Source organism: Plectropomus leopardus, chromosome 15, assembly GCF_026936395.1.
Source record: "Plectropomus leopardus strain MGB_pleo_1.0 chromosome 15, ASM2693639v1, whole genome shotgun sequence".
NCBI lineage: Eukaryota > Metazoa > Chordata > Actinopteri > Perciformes > Serranidae > Plectropomus > Plectropomus leopardus.
Genome location: NC_142190.1, coordinates 20,398,682 through 20,417,577, shown reverse-complemented (window position 1 = coordinate 20,417,577; position 18,896 = coordinate 20,398,682). Strand labels below are relative to the sequence as shown.

The following is an 18,896-nucleotide window of genomic DNA, read 5'->3' as shown; positions in this document are numbered from 1 at the left end:
GGTTCAAAAAGCCATCGCAGCTACTCAGTTCTACGATTTACTTTTGTCACCGTCTTCAGAAATGACAAATAAGCTAGAATCTTGAAAACTGGAAATATTAAAGAGCTCCTTTTGTCTCCCTCTGTCTTTCACCTCAACTCTACGTCCACTCTTACAAAAGCGTGGCCAAAGTATGGCAGACATAACAGCAAATAGTCTCTTAGCCCAAATGTGTAAAAGATGAGTGTAAGGAGAGAGTGAGTGGAGAAAAGGAAGCCGAGAGGAATAGCACTGCAGACAGCTCCATTACCTCCTCACAATGGGGATCATCCACATACATCCACCAGCCGCTTCACCCAACCAGGGATTCAGGGAGCAAGGGACGAGATTACACCGAGGGGTTAGAGAGATGGATGTGCTTAGAGGAGATAAAGCATGGAGAGACAAAGGAAGCGACAGAGAAGTAACAAAAGGTGTCGTTAAGCAAGCATGGGACATTTTTTTCTGTGTTCCCCAATTCCCAGAAGGTGCCCTCACCCAAAATCTGTCGTGGCTTATCCTCAGGAAAAAAAAAATCCCGGCATCTGGAAATAGTAGCTAACGAAGGATGAGGAGGAATTTAGAGAATTGGAGCAGAATTCAAGCGCTGTAAGACGCGGATAGTACCAACGGTTTAGCCTGGGTGCTTAACACGTTGTACTTTCACACACAAATCAGACTTAAACACAAATGGCGTTGTGATTTAAGCACGGAAAACCGAAATAGAATTTATAATGAAACCAGGAAGAATCAGCATGACACCTTAAAAAGAGTCATTTGGCTCTGAAGTACATTATCATGGAGAATGGTATGAGAGGGTTTTGGAGCAACAGTGTTTTAGAGATGTTATGAAACTTGACAAAATTGGTTTGATTTTTTGGGAGGAGGGCAATAAGCAACTTAACAACACATGGCCCAAAAAGTAGCATACTGTTAAACATATAATTCTAAGTATTATTCATATAGTTTACTGGGCATTTTACTGTAATTTTGTAATAATTGCCACCCCCTTTTTAAAACTAATTTTCGGGTCATTGTCAGGTCATTTTCTTTATCACTTTTGATTCATTTCTTGCAATTTGCAGAACATTTCTTGCCAAGTAGGTCACTGGATATTCCCCTGTGTTTTTTAAAAGAAATCAAACCAATATTCTTAGAGTTCAAGGTGTTAAATAGCTTGCAAAAGAGGTCTGAAGGCAGCATAAGTAAAGTTATGTCTAAGCAGGTTTTACGGGATTACGGGACAACTTAACATTTAGATTTTTAATTGGTTATTTTCCCTTCCTTAGATGTTTGTCACAAAGGGGAAATGGTTTCTAGATATGTCCAGCATGCTTCAGAGCGTGCTCACTATAACTGCAGCCCTCGCTTTCACAGCTAACCATGCTAACAAGCCATGAGAGGCTAACCACACAATGTGACAAGTGACTGATGATGAAAAATGGCCAATTAAAACTCAGAATGTCAGGGTGTTTCAAACAGGCTTTGTGCTTTATGTAAAAAAGTGTGCAAGCAGCACTCCATTTACTCAGGTCCACTGAGATTCCTGCTGCATTTCACTCCTCTATCACCAGGAGCAGAGCAGAGGAGTGCAGTGATACACACAGCGTGATGAGGCTCCACAGGGGGGCCGGAGCTCATCAGACCCCCACAGAACACCATATAGCCGGACCTATGTTACGTTCAAGAAGAAAAGAGCACCTGAAGGACAATCACAGGCTTCCCAATTTCCACCTCTGAAACTTTCTGATTCCTTCTCTCATTTCTCTCCCTTTAGTTTACCATCTTTCTCCCTTTATCACTCTTAGTCCAGTAAAGATGAGCATCCTTGCCATAGCATCTGTTTCCACCTTTCTGGCTCATGCAGAGGACAGGACAACCCAGCTGTGTGATAGATACCAAAGTCATTCATGACCTTGCAGAGGGAGCCACACCCTTTCTCTTCCACCTCTTTGACAGCACCTCTATGTATATGTGTGTGAGGGAGAAACAGGCATAAAGTGTGTGTGTGTGTGTGTGTGTGTGTGTGTGTTCATGCACTGAAAGAGACAGCCCATTTAAAAACATTTTGTCTTGTTATTTTGTTCCTTGGGTCAGCACCAACACAGTTGTTACTGTTAGCTAACGTTGCTCGCTGGCTGTGGCCCCCAGGCACAAACTGACTAAGCTTCCCGGAAGCATTACGGCAGCTAATCTTCCCCAAAAATAACCCCCGACAGCATCTAACAGGGGCCTGCTAAACACTCGCTGAAGACTGACAAAATGTGCATCCTCTTTCTGAGACATTTTTTGTCTTGAAATTTCAGGGTTTTCTCCAAACACTTTGCTTCTCTTTGCTGCAGTGTTAGCCTGAGGCTAATGTTCCTTTCCCTTCATGAAGACAGGATACACAAGCACTTCTGCTGCACAGAAATTAATTCAGTACTCCGTTTAAATATAACCACAGTGATATTACATTTCAAGCTGGTTGATTTATTGATTAGGTGATTGACAGAATAATAGTTTGCAACTATTTTGATAACCGTTTAACTGTTTCAGTGGTTGTTTTGTTTTTTTTTTGAGTAAAAATGCCTGAAGAAAAATGATCCTAAGTTACAGCTATTCCCAAGCTTTTCTTTTTTCTTGTGACAGTAAGAATATTCTGGCATGATGGTTGAACATTTGAAGTTGTAACATCAGGTTTTAGGAAACTGTGATGGACACTATTTACAATGACTATTTTCTGACATTTTATAGAATACAGTAATAATTAATGATAATAATTAAGACATCCATGTGTTCACGTAAATGTTTGTCAGTCATTTTTCTATGTGACTAAATTGTTGTGTACTGTAACATGAAATGACTCAATACTACATTTGGCAGAATAATCAATACTTAAAATAAATGCTAGTTGCAGCCTTGTTTGTTGTTTAATAGAGATTACAAAGGATTGTGGAAAGGCTATTTATGTGCACACTGTATAAATACATGAAATTTTATGATCAAATGAGACCGCCGCTGAGCTCATTGGAGATCTCAATTGGCCTCTATACTATTTTTCAACATCCCCTACAGTGGTTCCCAGTCCAGCATCTGGGAACCCCAGGGGTCCTTGAGTGAGTTCCAGGGGGTCCCCAGAAATATGAAGAATAAATCTTCACTATTTAATTCACTGTACATGTGAGTCCAATGTGAGTAAGAGTCGTAACAGTGACTATTCTGATAATAGGTTTCACTTTCTCTATGGTTATCTCCTCAGCTGTAGTTTACAAATGCAGAATTCTGGTCTTATTTATATCTAACAACCAAAGTCTTTTCAGATGGAGCTCTCTGACACAAATCTTATCAAATGGTGGTCTGTGTCCTAATGTGTATCAATTTAGGGGTCATTGATACTAAAAAGGTTGAGAATCAGTGTGCTATTGAATCAGATTCCACATATAAAATCATTTGGGTCACTTCACGGCAAAAGGCAACACTGCCTGGATCAGAAACCAGGCAGGAGGGCTCGGCAGCTTCCACACAAAGAGAGACTAAAGCAAAAACTCACAGAAACACAAGAATTACTCAAAACATGTTAAGAAAAAGCACAAAAAGCACATGATGATGAAACTAGCAACATGCTCTTTGCAAAATGGCAGTGAGCTTCGTAACACTGCAGAGCTAGTGTGACATAGAGCTTGTTATCTAAAGCATAGCCTGAATGCAAAACCACCACCAAATATCATATGATAATAAAATAGTAATGCTGTATATAGTAAATATAGTTGTGTGCTGTAGCTATAGTATAATCCACCATGTACTCTATGTTCCATAACTGAAAAACCTTTAACCAGAAAACTGCTAATTTCAAATAAATGTTAATTGTATTTATGCAAAAGTCCATCAAAATTCATCTTCTACACGCCCGGGCAAGGCCACCCTTTATTTAATAGTCTATTTAAATCCATTAGTGGGATTTTTGTTATGAGAGTCATCTGCCACGGCTGTGCGAGCACACGATGGCGCATTGTTATTCCTCTGCATGGCCATGCAAGCAGATTACAGTGCTGCAGGGAAATAGTTAGCCTCTGCCCTGAGTGTGCAGCCACAGGGCAAACTCAGGAAAACAACGAAACTGAATTTTGTGCTGGCAGTTCGAACCCCTTAGGGCCAAATAACATGTCACGTAATAAGGTTTGAAATTGGGTGACCTATTCTTTTACCAATCTGTGTGGTATAAATGAGCATGCCAGTGTCACTGCACTCCAGACAAGAAGTCAAGCAGTGTTTACAAAATATAGAAACACTTTTTTTTCTATTGCTGACTTTTTTTTTGGTTTTTGTATAACCTGCTGCTGTATGCCTATGTGTCGGAATGTCAAACAGTGAGTGTATGTGTATTTTTTGGGTCTGTGTGATCGTGTCTGACTCGGTGTGTTGTGCTGACTCCGACTCTGCTGGCTGTGGACTCAGTATCAGGTGACCTTGGTGATTGTGGAGTGTGTGGACAAGAATAATGAGACGTTTGCTAACAGAGACTCAGTGGGACCACTAAAAAGGCTCAGGTGGGGATTGACACTGCCAGAAGACATCTCATCCGACCAAGAAGGAAGGTGAAAGAGAGAATGAAAAGCCAAGAACAGGCATGGAGATCAAGAGCGTGCCAGAGTGTGTCACCAATCTTTTTTTTCTGCCAGACAAACACTCCATTTTGATCCCAAAAAAGGCATTACAACTAGATAAAGCTGTCTATAAATAAGCACAGCTGGTGCCATACTTAGGCCAGACTGACAGTACTGCCTGTAGATGTATTTGAAATGTACCTCTGAATTCTTCAAATAAAGATATGACGGTACAGTTCAGATAGATCACGTCAACCCTCTTCCCTCTGCCAACAAACATTCCTCCTCACCTGGCTTCCTTCAATATCTAGCATCACAACATGTCAAAGCAAATAACCACAGCCTGCGGTAGAAGTGGCTGACCATTAACTAGAAATATGAGGTTTCAATCCACAGAAATACCAGTGCAGAGATAGGAAAGAAAGCGCTGACCTCCAAAGGGATGACACAATCAGTAAAAGGGTCCATCAAAAAAGTATCCTGTCCTCTAGAGTGGCAAGTATTACAGCGGTGTCCAACCTTGCCTTTGACCACACACAAGAAATGTCAAAAATATCCATTTACAATCTCTCACACAGCTTGTGGTATAATCCAAGTTTCATTTATCCAGTCGAATGCCCAGTACTTACCAAACTCATGCATTTTCACTTAAGAGCCCATTTATACATCCATACAAAAATAGATGCGTCCATTTCAAATGTTGCAAACGTCCGTGCCCTAATACTTCCATGCAACCTTTATGATGGCATAGATACAGCTAATAGATGGCACTAGAGGACAGAGTGAAAAGTTTCACACAGCTGCAAATGAGGTGACAGTGGAAAGTCTTAATAATAATCCTTGTAACGGTTGCGGACTTATTGCTTCGTCGACCTACAGAAAAATAATCGCCAACTATTCTGATGATTAATAATTACAGTATTTTTGCATGCAAAAAAATGGGAAAAAAAATACTGTTTTTAGCCTCTCAACTGTGATTGTTCCCTCCTGTTTCTGTTTTACATTGCATTAAATTGACTATATATGACATTACCTCGGCCTTTAAGAAACTGTTATGGACATTTTTCGCTACTTTCTGGCATTTTATAGACTAAACGATTAATTTAGAAAACAATCAGCAGATTAATCAATAATCAATAATAATTGTTAGTTGCAGCCCAACTTGTAACCCATCGTCGCTAGTTGAATATGCCTATTAGTTAAGACCAGCTTGACCCACAGGGGGTTATGTTGCCCTGTTTCATCCAGCTAATCTCAAGGGGCCTAAAAATACTGAACTGCTCCGTAAGTTTTAAGTTAAATGAGCAAAGATTAAAAAAAACATCTGAAGAAACAAGTGTTCTTCCGCTCCCTTGTCTCTCTTTATTCATCCACTGACCCCTCAGATTTATCATCTACAATACCCAAAAGGCTCGATGCACATCTATATACTTCAATGAAGTGGGAAATGAATAACTGAAAGGAGCTACACTGCAAATACACATGCTTTCACTGAATGGGTTGATAAGTATAAAAATAATGTGAATCATATGCTCCAGCTTTTATGGCCCCCAAATCTCAACCCAAGCAAAAAACTAGGGGAGATTTAAGTGATGTGTCCAACATACTTTGCACACAAAATTAGGGAATATTTTAGACATCTAGAGACTTGTGTAACCTAAAGCGAGGAGCGTTGAAACTGATCAAGTGGCTCATCAAGACCCACCATCTAAAACACCCAACTGTACACAAACCAGGGTCATTCACAGACGATCCCACTCAAATTTTGCTCTACTAGTGAGCAACTTTTTCAGTTATTCAGTGCTGTGTGGTTTGTTGTTGCTGTTAAGACAAAAAAATATCAGCTCATAATAGGAGATGGTGAGACAACCAGACAAAAGAAAGAACGTGAGAGATAGAGAGAAACGCTGTGGCAGAGTACTGCGAGTCCGGAAGTGGAAAGCAACACCAGGTGGTTCAGCGTCTGGAGGCAGGCAGTCAAAGAGCAGTGTTGCCTTGACAACTGTGATGCCTTGATGATAATAGCCGAGCACCTCGCCACCAGCAGCCCACTCACGTAATGTAAGTGTCTCCATATGTGTGCGCTGCATGTACTGCATCTGTAGATTTTATTTAAATAACATATTATTACAAATTATAGCATGCCCTATGTTGCTGCACCCTGTGTTTTGCCACCGCAAATGCATCAGTACAGCCAGAACCCAAGTTGATTATTATTGTCTTCGCTCTCCTTTTCTTCTCTTTCTTTCTACAGACAGTACAGTTCATCACTCGCCAAAAGGCCAGCATCCTACTCTACAGAAGAGGGAGCATATCTGATCCAGTGGACAGGCCATCTGTTCACCCAAGCCGCAGTGGGATCTGATCAATACGGCCACAGTGGATGGTGAATGTGGCTGCTGTGGTCTCCCACATTGACTGGAATAATGGATCAGCTTTTGGGTCACAGTGGACTCATTGTACCAGCAGCATGACCACTGAGGTTCCTGCCTCCACACCTCTTTGTTTCAACTCTTTTAATTAAGGAGCTGGGCAACAGAATTCCCTAACAGGCTTAGCTATTGGCAGCCTTGCAACCACAACTGATTGTTCAATTCAGGATTTAGCAAGTAAAGCTTTGTATGGACAACACATAGTGCTTTAATTTATCAGGGTGTCGGGGCCTTTGTGTGTTAATGCATCGGACCAGCATTCTCAAAATAAAGTGTGTGCCTGAACGCAGGTATTTATGTAAAACGGGGCACATTTCAGTTGAACGCTCTGATGAGCTTTCACTGATCTGATGTGGACCAATCCAGAGTCCTTTCCTCTTCCGCTGCATCAGCTGGTGATTTCTGAGCACATAGCCACTGCAGCATCCTACCACCTCATCCTCCTCCACTCTCTCTTTTCTCCTCCCCCACCCTCCCTCAACCCCCTCTCCTCCTCCTCCTCTCCACCTGCTTTTAAATGCATGGCGCTGCCCTGCCAGGCCAGTCTATGCAGGCAGCATCTCTCCTCTCAGCCCCTCCAGAGTGAAGGAGGAGGCCGTGGAACAGGATGGATGGTTATCAGCCTGTGCAGCCAGGGGGTGGGGGGCAGTGGGGGGGTTGTAAGGGAAGGAGACAAGGTCGGAGTGAGCCAGCAAAGCCCCCCTGCTCTTCCGTGTAGTACCAATAATCGATTGGGAGATGAGAGGCGACCTGAATCCGGACGGCTCACCAGTCTGACTGAGAAGAAAATGGTTTAGCCCAGCTGTAGGCTGTCCTGCTCCAAGCATCCACTCAGTAAATAGGCCACCAGCTACATGAAAACCCCTGAAATAGTTAACCTCCAGAAAGCACTGCACTAAAATGTGGTTATAAATTATGCCTATATTATTCTACTTCTTCCTCAAAAGAGAATAAATAATGATCAGAGCCCTCCTCTTCATGGCAGATATGTAATATCATGCAGTACACGCCATCGCCTGATGCATGGAGGAGGGAAAACAGCCTAGCAGCATCCAACACACACACGTCCTATATCCTCCTAACGCATTAGTCTCCCAGACCAACGTCTGCTGTACATTTTGCTCATCTGTTTCGTAACGGGAAACACCAGTCATGTCAAAAGCCCCAGCTGGATTAAATCGTCTCCTGTGTAGGGTAGGCCCAGCATCGCCGATACAACCTCTAATGGAGGGGTGAAGATGGAAGAGAGGGGGTGGCAACATATATCTGATCCATAAATAAAATGATCGCCTTTGGAAGCACAGCAATATAAAGCACTGACCGTTTCACAGCTACCTATACATCACTCCTCTGCGCACAGGATGCAGGGCCCTGCCTTCAACAATAGGCCTATGCATAATTTTGAGCCATTCTCATACACACACATATGTCGATGGATAGCATAATGCTAGTCGGCCTTTGTCGGTGTCGAACTGATTTAGTTTGGTGCTCGACTGACTTGCATTCCTGCATAATTTCGCTTTTTAGGAAAACCAAATATTTCCGTTTGGGTCTCGGTGTTGTGCGCAACATTGTAACCATTTGCCGTTTGCTACAACCTGCCTATGCATCACTTCAGGGTACATATCGGGGTCAGGAGAATAGCCTGCATACACTTTCCTCTATCCACTAGTTTCACTGCAAATGTGTTTTCCTTGTTGCACCGCAAACGGGTCATTTAGTCAACAATGGCTGGTGATTTGACTACCCTCCATGCCTTGGTGGGGTCACATGCTTCATTCAGGCTTTACAATAATAAAGCTTCAGCCTATTTATCCTGCAACACAACAGCCCCATGTAGGCTATGCTCCTTTATATCTGCAGAAAATAGAAAAAGCCCACATCCATCCCCCGAACAAACAAATGACATCATCCTCTGAAAGCCACACAACCATGGGAGTGAAGCATCGTAAATAAAACATAGCGGGTTAGGACACAGTGATTCTCTATGGCTGCCTTTCTGTGTTTTCTACAGTTTGATCCACTCACCAGGTTCAGCACCGTCTCCACGATGTCCCTGTTGCTAACCTCCCCGACCTGGATCAGGCCCACCAACACGGCGAATTTCATCTGGATATTCCTGATCGGGACAGCGGGGTTGATCACCCCGGCCGGGAGGACCATAGAGCCGGCTGCAGACACCATCCTTTCCCCGGTGGCGGAGCCGGAGCCAGCGCCCGCGGCGACCTGCTGCTGCTGCGGCTGCTGCTGCACGGAGGAGCCCGGCGGAGGATGGGAGTCTGTGTCCGTGAGCGAAGAAGCAGAGCCCGGTGGTGCTGAAACCGGCTTCTCGCTCGACATTTCCCCTTGGAAACAGGGAGGAGAGGAGCGGTCGCCGCTGTCTCTCACACCTGCTCTACAAGCTCGAGCGTCTGCTGCTGCACAAAAAACATCCACTGCGCAGGAAAAACAAGGGAGAGCGGCGTTTCAAAAACCCTCGGAGTTCACCCTATCCTCCTGAAAATGTGTAGGGACTCATAGGGCTGGAAAAAGAGGGATGGAGGTTTAACAGAATGGTAGCCTACGCTCCTTTCTCTCTCCTCTCTCTGTGTCTGTGTCTCTCTCTCTCATTGGCAGGTTGCAGTCAGTGCGGTCGTCGAGGAGAGTACGCCATGTTGACGCCCCCTGTCTGCGGCAGCGCGCGCTAGCCACGCATGCGCACTCGGGAACGTTCTGGTAGGGTGCTGGAGCAGAATAACATGGAGCCATCCATGCATGGGTTCATATACAGTGTATGGTTCATACACAACACAGCATCACCTAAACAGCTGTTTTGTTTTGTTTTGTTTTTGTTTTTTTTTCGTTTGATTATATTGTTTTTATTAAGTGTGTTTTGAGTATTTAATGTCTCTAAAGAAAAATGTTGAATTAAAAGTTAACAAAAACAAAAAAGGTATAAAAATTTAAAAAATCTCAGGAAATCAATTGACAGAGACCTCACTTTAAAGGATGCCGAGCATGAACAAAGACATTTAAAGTTTAGATAGAAATAAAATCATCCAAAACAACAAACAATAACAGCAATGTATAACAACTAAAAATAAACTTTTGTTTAACACAGAGCTTATTTGTGGCAAAATCCAGGAAACCGGTTGACATTAGCTTCCAGGATGGCCTGGAAGATGTCATCTCTGAGGGGACTCTTTAAACATGTTATGGTGTAGAAGTATAATTAAAAACATTTACACTCAAATAAAACAAGATGTGAAATAAGGGCTTTAAACAGCCATAATGGTAGAAGACTGTTCAAGTTTAAGTTCTTTTGTAGATTATTTCATATTCAAGGTGCACTGTAAGAGAATGACTTTTTCTCAGTTCAGTTCTGATTAAGGGAATTTGGAGCAACAAGCTTTTCTGCGACTAAGTACCAAGTTCAGAGTTAAAAGGGATGAAATATAGGGTGGGTGCATCTGTTTCAAAGTTTTATGGATGAATAAAAAACAATGCTTGTCTCGCCTCACAGCTGAATGTGGCCAGCTGACTTTTTGACAAAGATGTAAGAATCGCAGTTACGAACCTTAGAGCTGAGTGGTAGGCAAAAAAAATACAAATCAGTAATAAATAGGCTACTGGTGGGCATATTGTGGGTGCAGTTCAGGGGCAACTCAGATTGAGTTCAAGCAGTTTAGGGAGTCTGGCTTCCAGACGGAGGCTGTTTATATATTCAGAAGCCATCCATCTGTCCCACTTATTGCTGTCCCTAGTTTAACTCTGGTACCTTTGTTTCCTCATTAAACACCACAGGACTGCTCTCCTGACTCTCATCTATTCTTATATCATTTTCTGCCTCTCCTTCTCTTTTTCCAGTGTCCTCACCTCTTTCCTCATTCCCCGAAATTATTTTTACTTTTTGCACACACCTTCTTACCTACCATCTTCACCCTCCACATGCCTTCTGTTTTACAAAGCACAATCCTCTTTCTTGCAGGCCTAATGTGGACTGTATTTACATAAAACTATGCTGTATTTCTTTGTATGGCATGAAACAGGATTTGCACTTTTATCACTTGTATTTGCACCATTTGATTTGTTCCCTCTGGTCCTTGGGCCCAGACTCCAAAAAATCACTTATTGGTACCACCTGAGGTAGCAAGGTCTAATCATGAATTTTGTAACCCTCCATGTCTAAGTGACATATTATGATATAATAACCTTTACAGAGTGGCAGCTTAGATGACATAAACATGACTTTTACACCCTATGGCAAGTGTTTCTAATAATGAAATGGGCTTTATTGCCCACAAACTACCTTGGCCAAAGCCAGTTGGGTCACAAACTGGTCTTTATAAATGTAATAATAATAATAATAATAATACAGTTAATTTAGCACCTTTAAAAAAAGGGTTAACAAAGTGCTTTGACAAACAAAACAAAAGCAGGAATGGGATATACAGAAAACAATAACAGAAAGTCAAATAGTCCTACTAAGACCGAGCGAGACAAAACTAGGGTAGAGTTAGAATAAAATTAAAACAAGAGGACAAATAATGCAAGATGCAGGACTTAAAATGTCAGTATAAAATTCAAACAAATAGACCAAAACAACAAAAGCAATACAAGCAACAAAATCACAAATAAAAATAAATAAAACATGAATAGGTAAAATGAATAAAAATAAATATAAAAATGGAAATACAGGATAATAAGCAAAACTATAGTAAGGTAAGTAGCTATTTTAATACTGTACTATGCATCAATGTATACTATTACCTGAGTAATTTTATCACAATCACCCACACTGTATCACACATTAAACTGCCCTCTCTCATCATCATCTGACTCTCATTTTACCGTGATGACGGTTTGCAGAAATCCGATTTATTCGTGGTACGGACACTTAAAATTGCCACAGCCCTGCATAATTACAGCTGTCCTGGTACTGTTGGAGAACCTTGCCAATGCGACACAGTTGCTGAAACAGTGCTTACTTTGCTGCATTTTATGGACATGTCTAATGAGTGATGGAAGGACACAAGTATCTAAATGCAAACGTATGTTTTAGGGCATTTTTACATCCATTTATGACAACCTGTGGGTGTGGAATGGCGCTTGTGCCCATGCACCCAGCACCACAACAATCAGGATTTATAAAACAGAATCAGGTGTATGCACAGCTTTATACATTTAATGAAAATAATGTATATGAATATATCTGCCTGTGTGCTACACACTGTTTTAATTGTGAATCTAAATCAGTGTTTTCCCGATGCTCATGTTGCGGAGGGGCTGCTAACTACACGGGCTGACGTGACACCACGACCCTATCTAGAGCCAGTCTTTGGTTTGTCTCCTCTCAGCTACTGTAGAAATGTGGTGGTGGGACATGTTAATTTCTGTGAATGAGGACCTGCTCCCTATGTAGATATAATAGCTCACTCTAAGGTAATGAAAATACAGTGCTTCTTATATTCAGGTGATTATCCACTAAAGACAATGTGCTGATGATATTCAATTTCTGCCAATATATCCCTTTAAATAAATAGAGTGATGTCAGAATAAAACTGTGCCTTTTGGGAGAGTGGAAATTCATTTTCAAGTATAAATATAAGTGAAAAGAAATTTTGACAAATTATCATCTGGTTTACAACCACTATACCGATATCGCAGCGCACGGTTGTTCTGTCTACACTTCACTGTCTTTGTTTGTAAAACAATCATAATCAGAGAAAAATGCTTTATTAATGGACAAAGTTTACGGAAGAAAAGAAGCATTTGCTTCAAACTAATTATCATTAGTGTCTGATTCTTCTGAGTAAAATCTGATCTGGTCACTAAAGTGATAAAAACAACAGCTTAATTGATGTATTGTATCTAAACAGACAGTGAGATGTTGTGATGTGTGGACTCTGTGAGCTCTGTGATCTTTCCATCTCTATCACTCTAACACACACACATGCACACAAACATGGACAGACACACAGGAGCGCACATGGACGCACACCATCGCACAGCCATCTTGATGATGACTCACATCCGTCTGTGCAAACAGGAAGTTATTACCTATGTTCCCATCACTGTATGAGGTCATCAACAACTCTGCTTCTCTATTGTCCCTAATAGCAGAGACAGATATTGAGAAGCAGAGTTTCATCTTCAATTCAAACCTCTGGACCTTTAGCCTGTTATTTTAACTAACAATAAAAACTAATAATAATAACTGTGGTGTCATTTTGGTCCAGGCCTTGACTGAATTATCAGTCATTTAGATAACAGCTGAAGGTAGACACTTGTCAAACCAAATATAACTGCAACCACTGTGCTGGAAAAAAAATTGCTAAGAAACAAACTGCATTTTCACCAGTACGTACTGATCAAACCCTTTCTGACAAATGTCACCTCCACTGCTTTCTCTCTGCCTGATCCTCACTGAGTCCCAGTCCCCTCTGAAGCTCCAGCACTCTGATCATCAGCCCACACAAGACACTGGCACTACCTCCACACATCTCTACAAAGGTACAAGGGAACAGAGAGGAAAATGACTGCCTGCCCACAAGTACTGCACCTCTACTGGAGGTGAGGGAGGGGAAAGAGAGAGATGAGATGGAGAAGAGAGAGAGAGAGAGAGAGAGAGAGGGAGGAACAATGTTAGTGCTTCACCCAATCACCGACTCGATCCCAGTTAAGACCTCTCTTTCTCCTAAAGAAGTCTTTTGTGGAATCATGACAAAGCTGTAGAAGCAAGCCTTTGTCTGAAAACAAAGAGGAGTGTGCGACAGAAAGCCTGTCATTGTGGTTGTGTGTGTACGTGTGTGTGCGTGTGTGTGCCTGTGTGTGTGTGTGTGTGTGTGTGTGTGTGTGTGTGTGAACCCAAAAGTGCACACACCCGAGAGCAAGATAGCATGTGTTAGCTTGAGAAATTGCTTCTCTGAGTGTGAGGGAAGTGTGCAACAGATGCGAGCGTTGTGTGCAAGTGTGCATTTGACAGAAAGTGTGTGTGTGTGACTGTCTCCTTCATTTCCTTTGTGCTGAAGATTAGGTTGAGGGGAAGAAAAAAAACAAAACAAGATGGCCTCTGCTCATCTATGGGATTCTCTAATGATCTTACATGTGCACCAGCATCAAATGTAAAACACACTCACACAGCTAATCGTCATCCCCGTATCACCCCCACCTTTCACCCCTGTCAACGTCAGCACCTCAAGAAATATGTGAGCGAGACATCAAAAAGACTGGCATCACTGCCTATATGAAAATACACACACACACACACACACACACACACACACACACACACACACACACACACACACACACACGAAGCCTCTATAGTCGCTTTGCTAATGGGAATCCTACCCAGCAGATGTGTCCTGCTGGAAAAACACATGGAGTGTGAAACAGGCTTATGTACGCATACAGGTAGTGAACCAGCAGCCATGGCCGGTGCAGCCACCAGGGAATACTGTTGGTGTCTAAGTGTGTATGAGCGACACCGGCTGGACCAACTAGATTCAGATAAGACCACGGCATCAAAATTATTAAAAGAAAACCATCCAGGCACAGTTAAGCATGCAGGATATTGTAGCATCAAACTGAAGCCACTTGTTAATACATTTTATACAAATTTTAAAGTTTACTCAAAATGTAGCTGTTACTTAATTTTGAGAAGTTGTTGCGATATAAAAATGACAAATGAAATGGGTTTTTTTTATTCTAAGTGTTAGGAACTTCAGTAAACCAAGTTTATCTGTCTTAATTTGATCATCACAAGGAGGTTTTAGCCAAAGAAGTTAGGAGATCTGTGAGTTCTGTTTTGTTAACATGTTTAAGAATATACAAAAATGACAGACTAAAATGATCTAATTAAAATTGTCTTTTTTAATAAGAAACAACTTCTCAATATTAGGTAAATATAGCTAAATTTCAAGTAAACTTAAAAATAAGATATAAAGTAAACATACATTAACTGGATTTAAAAAAAATAATAAAATCAACTTGTCTGATTTTACAGTGTAGTACTCACTTACAAACAAACTTTACAAAGTGTTTGTCAGGATAGAATTAAAAGATCACTAACCGGAAAAAGGAATGCAAATAAAAATGTTGATTGATCAAGCGCTCAAAAATTATTACAAATTAACTTATGAATGCACCTTTAACTGGTATCTTACAGAACGCTGTGCAGCCTGCAAAAACAATAACACAATAAGTGAAATTGGCAAAAACAGTGTTATCCGTCTCTCAATTTATATTCAGTCCTTTCACCCACAGCTAATGCATGCCTGCTCTGAATCCTTTACCCAGTGTTTTTTATCGATTTAAATAAAAGAAACTTTTGCAGTGTTTCAGCTCCTGGTAAAAAATCTCCTGGCACAATGAACGCTGAAGTAATTCTAACTGGTAGAAGTTTCCACTGGTTGCAGCAGATGCCACTAAATCCTCCTAAATCTTACTCACTGTGTCTTTCAAGTAAGGGAGAATAAAGCAATTCAGTGAAGAAATCAATAAAACTACATTCCTAAAAACTACTGAAGCAGGATTTGTATGAAAAATGGGGGTCAGAATCTCTCCCTACTCTCTTGTTTGCTAAAGACCCGGTAACAGACTGAAAGACTTTAAAGTCGACACTCTGAGGGCATTACACAAGATCTTTTATTGGTTCCTTAACTTGGAGGCTTCTGCAATCTTGGGACTAAATACTTTCAACAAGCAGGTCATATTCCCTCTTGCATTCACTCTCCTTCGCTCTAACACTGGTGGAATTGCAGAGGACAATCCTCAAAGGACGCCACAAAGTAGCGTATTAACGTTTTAAAGATTAGAAAAGAGTGCCTATGTATCAGTCTGACGGAAAGAGCACATGAGGAGGAAAAATGTTATCCTGCTAAAATCTCATAACCTCAATATTGGTCATTGTCATGTTTTAAGGATTACACAATCCTTATGGGCTAAGAAGATTAGACCATCTTTGCTCTTATGAATCCCTTTCACAACCCCCTCTGGATGAACTCAGACGTGTGCAGTGACGAAGGTTTGAACAAGTCTCATTTGTCTTAGTCACGGGAAAATTGCCATTTTGGAGATGAAGGATGGACAGGAAGAAAATGTTCTCAAGACAAAATATTTTTGAAACATATTCTTCTGTGTAAGCTATGTCACATTTCTAATTTTCCTTATCTAAATGGTGAGAGGCGTCGGTTTGTGGTAGCTCTCCCTTTGGTCTGGAAAGCTGTCACCAAGAATGAAGGAGTCGGTTCTTTGACAGGGGTCGTGATGTGGGATCAAGGTTTCTGCTCTTTGCCTGGGCTGGAACGCGGGGCTTCTGAACTGTGGTAACGGCCATGAATAACCCAGCTGAGATGAAACAGACAATTCAGTCTGATGGAAAAGCTTACGTACAGTATTTGGCCCTGACGGCTATCAGGGTTTGCAAGGCCAGCTCTGGAAATGTGCACGCCAGAGAGAACAATGAACAATGTACAAACACGTCTGCTTATTAGCAGCATGTGAACGTTTGTTGTCAGTTAATGTGACAGTGATCCAGTATGGCTCAATCTCTTCAACCCCATGGACGCTCAACCCCCTGGTGAGTCCATTATTATGCAGCCAAGCATTGTTCAAACCCTCAGAACCTTTTTAAAAATTCCACGCGAGATCTCAAGATTTCCAAAGATATCAAATCTGTCAAGTTGAATTACTGCATAACCAGATGCACAACACAACCAGAATTTACTATGTGATGGCCTTAAAACCAAAGTGAGTTTAGACAAACGTGGAAAAAAAACATGTTCTCTATTTAAAGCCATGAAGTGAATCCAGTTGCCAAAAACTTTTTGGGCGTATGTGCCAGGTGAGCAATTCTATTGGACTGAATTGGTACTGATCTTGGTATTCTGGTACTCTCGGTATCGTTATTTATCTATGGTTTGTTCCAAGCAAGGGTGACAGAAGTAGTGGGGTAGGAAGTAGGGAAGGAGCCACTGACCCCCACATATGATGGCACGCACATGGACTCACAAGGTGAAAACAGTACCAGCCCTGCTGTCACAGCTGGGTTTTTAATGTACAAAACAGAACAATGTGTACTTTATTGAAATATCTACATTTTTCTACGACTGGAAATACCTCAGAGTTGCCACTGATATCTAGCTATCTATACTAACTGAAACCGTAACACACCCTGCTCTGGCACCAGTTTGTGCTTCTCATGTATTACCAATAATGTACATGTGAGTCAAAAAATTGCTAGAATAAATGTTGACATTGTACATTTCTGCACGCCATGGATGTTAAATTTATGCATTTCATTTGTGCATGTAACAGATGTGTTGAACCTTAACCTCTGAATTTTCAGTTTTATGTTGTTGGTAAATGTATGTTGTGGTTAACGTGTGATTGGGTTGTGGAACAAAAAACACTTGGTTAGGGTTAGGAAAACATGTCTTGGTAAAATATCTGGTTTGGACGTTGTTACTATGATATGTATGAAACACAGAAATCTAACATATCCATGGTTTTCAGAAACATATAATGCTGACATTTTATTCTGGCAAATGGGCTGCTTACAGAGCTAAGAATCAAATTTTCTGAAAAATGATTACCTTGCCAACTGTGAGAATACTAAGTGTCATTTAACAGCACTTGAACCAAATTAAGCCTTTTTTTTTTTTTTAAAGAGCAAGGACATATGTCCTTTCTGGTAACCTGAATTAAATTTTTTTTTTTTGTGTTCGATAAACTGACTATTTCATCCAGAGGGTTAGAGGAGTCTTTTAGGGTTCTGCAAATACCTTCCTTCAGAACAGCAGCAAGTGTTGTCAAACGACCTTCTGGGTTTGTCAAAGATTGCTGGGCAATTATTTTTCAGAATATCGGTTGCTTAGCTCTGTGACTTGAATAGTGATACACGAGAGGCACAAACTCTGTTCTTGAGTGCTCCTAGTAACAAGTGAAAGTGTTTGCAGGTGAGACTCCGAGGCCAATGAGCCTGAGGAGCACTTCCAAATTTGTTATAACACACGACACATCTATCTCATGGCATATTGACTTGTCAGAAACAGATGTAACACGAACTATGTCTGAATTTCTATTAGCTACTCTTGTTCCAGGGTCCTCGCATTGTGCACGCTTACTGATATGGTACACCTGAGAGGACTGGAGCCATCAGTGACGTTATTAGTTGCACTTGTACTATTAGTGGCATAGCAAGAATGAATCTGCCCTTTCTGCTGTGAAAAAGAGCTCCATCAAGTGCTGTAAAAAAGCAGGAATGTTATGCACTGCAGCCAGGCTATTACTGCAGTACAGTACGCACTCACGAGTTTAGCCAAACTGCAACCAAAATCATTTACATGAGCAGTACTCTCCTGAGTGTGCCCTCGTGCACATTGTGTTAAGATAACCCTTAATCTTGATTCATCTGTTCAGCTTCTCTTGCTCTGAAGATTTCCATACTGGTGAATACAAAGGATGCCAACAGTGCTAAACCTATAGAGCTTGAAAAAAGACTTTACTGGCATTCACTATGCTTCTGGTTTAAAACAGCAGCAATACTGAACTCTACAGTCTGACACATCTACAATGCATTTTTCATGGTCATGCTCAACCTGTTTGCCATGAAAGTAACAAATGTGCTCAGGGACCTTGGTAACCTAAGGTACATAAGATATATAGCGCAAACAATGTCTGCACGTATATTTGTGCCTATTGTGGCACAAAATTTGGTTTGCGTGTTTTATCTAATCCAGTCTGTACAGCAGTGATGAATTTACATTTGCCTGAAAACAGATTTAAAGACTAACAAGCTCCAGCTTTCAACCTTATGTACTTAAATGAAGCCACTCTTTCTTCTTTTGAAATGTTTAACACATGCTTTGCTAATTTT

The 18,896-nt window shown here is 41.2% G+C and overlaps 1 protein-coding gene across 21 annotated transcripts in view; it reads right to left on the bottom strand.

Moving 5' to 3' along the window:
* Positions 1–9,695, bottom strand: part of nbeaa (neurobeachin a) — a 116,183-nt gene extending 106,488 nt beyond the window's left edge. For 11 of the 21 annotated variants that reach the window (XM_088088772.1, XM_042498966.2, XM_088088773.1 and 8 more), the window contains exon 1: positions 9,065–9,694. In XM_088088772.1, coding sequence (XP_087944898.1) covers positions 9,065–9,376 — 312 coding nt within the window. In that variant the 5' untranslated portion in view covers positions 9,377–9,694. Of the gene's footprint in view, positions 1–9,064 lie in introns of all 21 variants that reach the window. The other 10 variants (XM_088088768.1, XM_088088771.1, XM_088088770.1 and 7 more) reach the window with 1 other exon arrangement.
* Between the last annotated feature and the right edge of the window lie 9,201 nt (positions 9,696–18,896).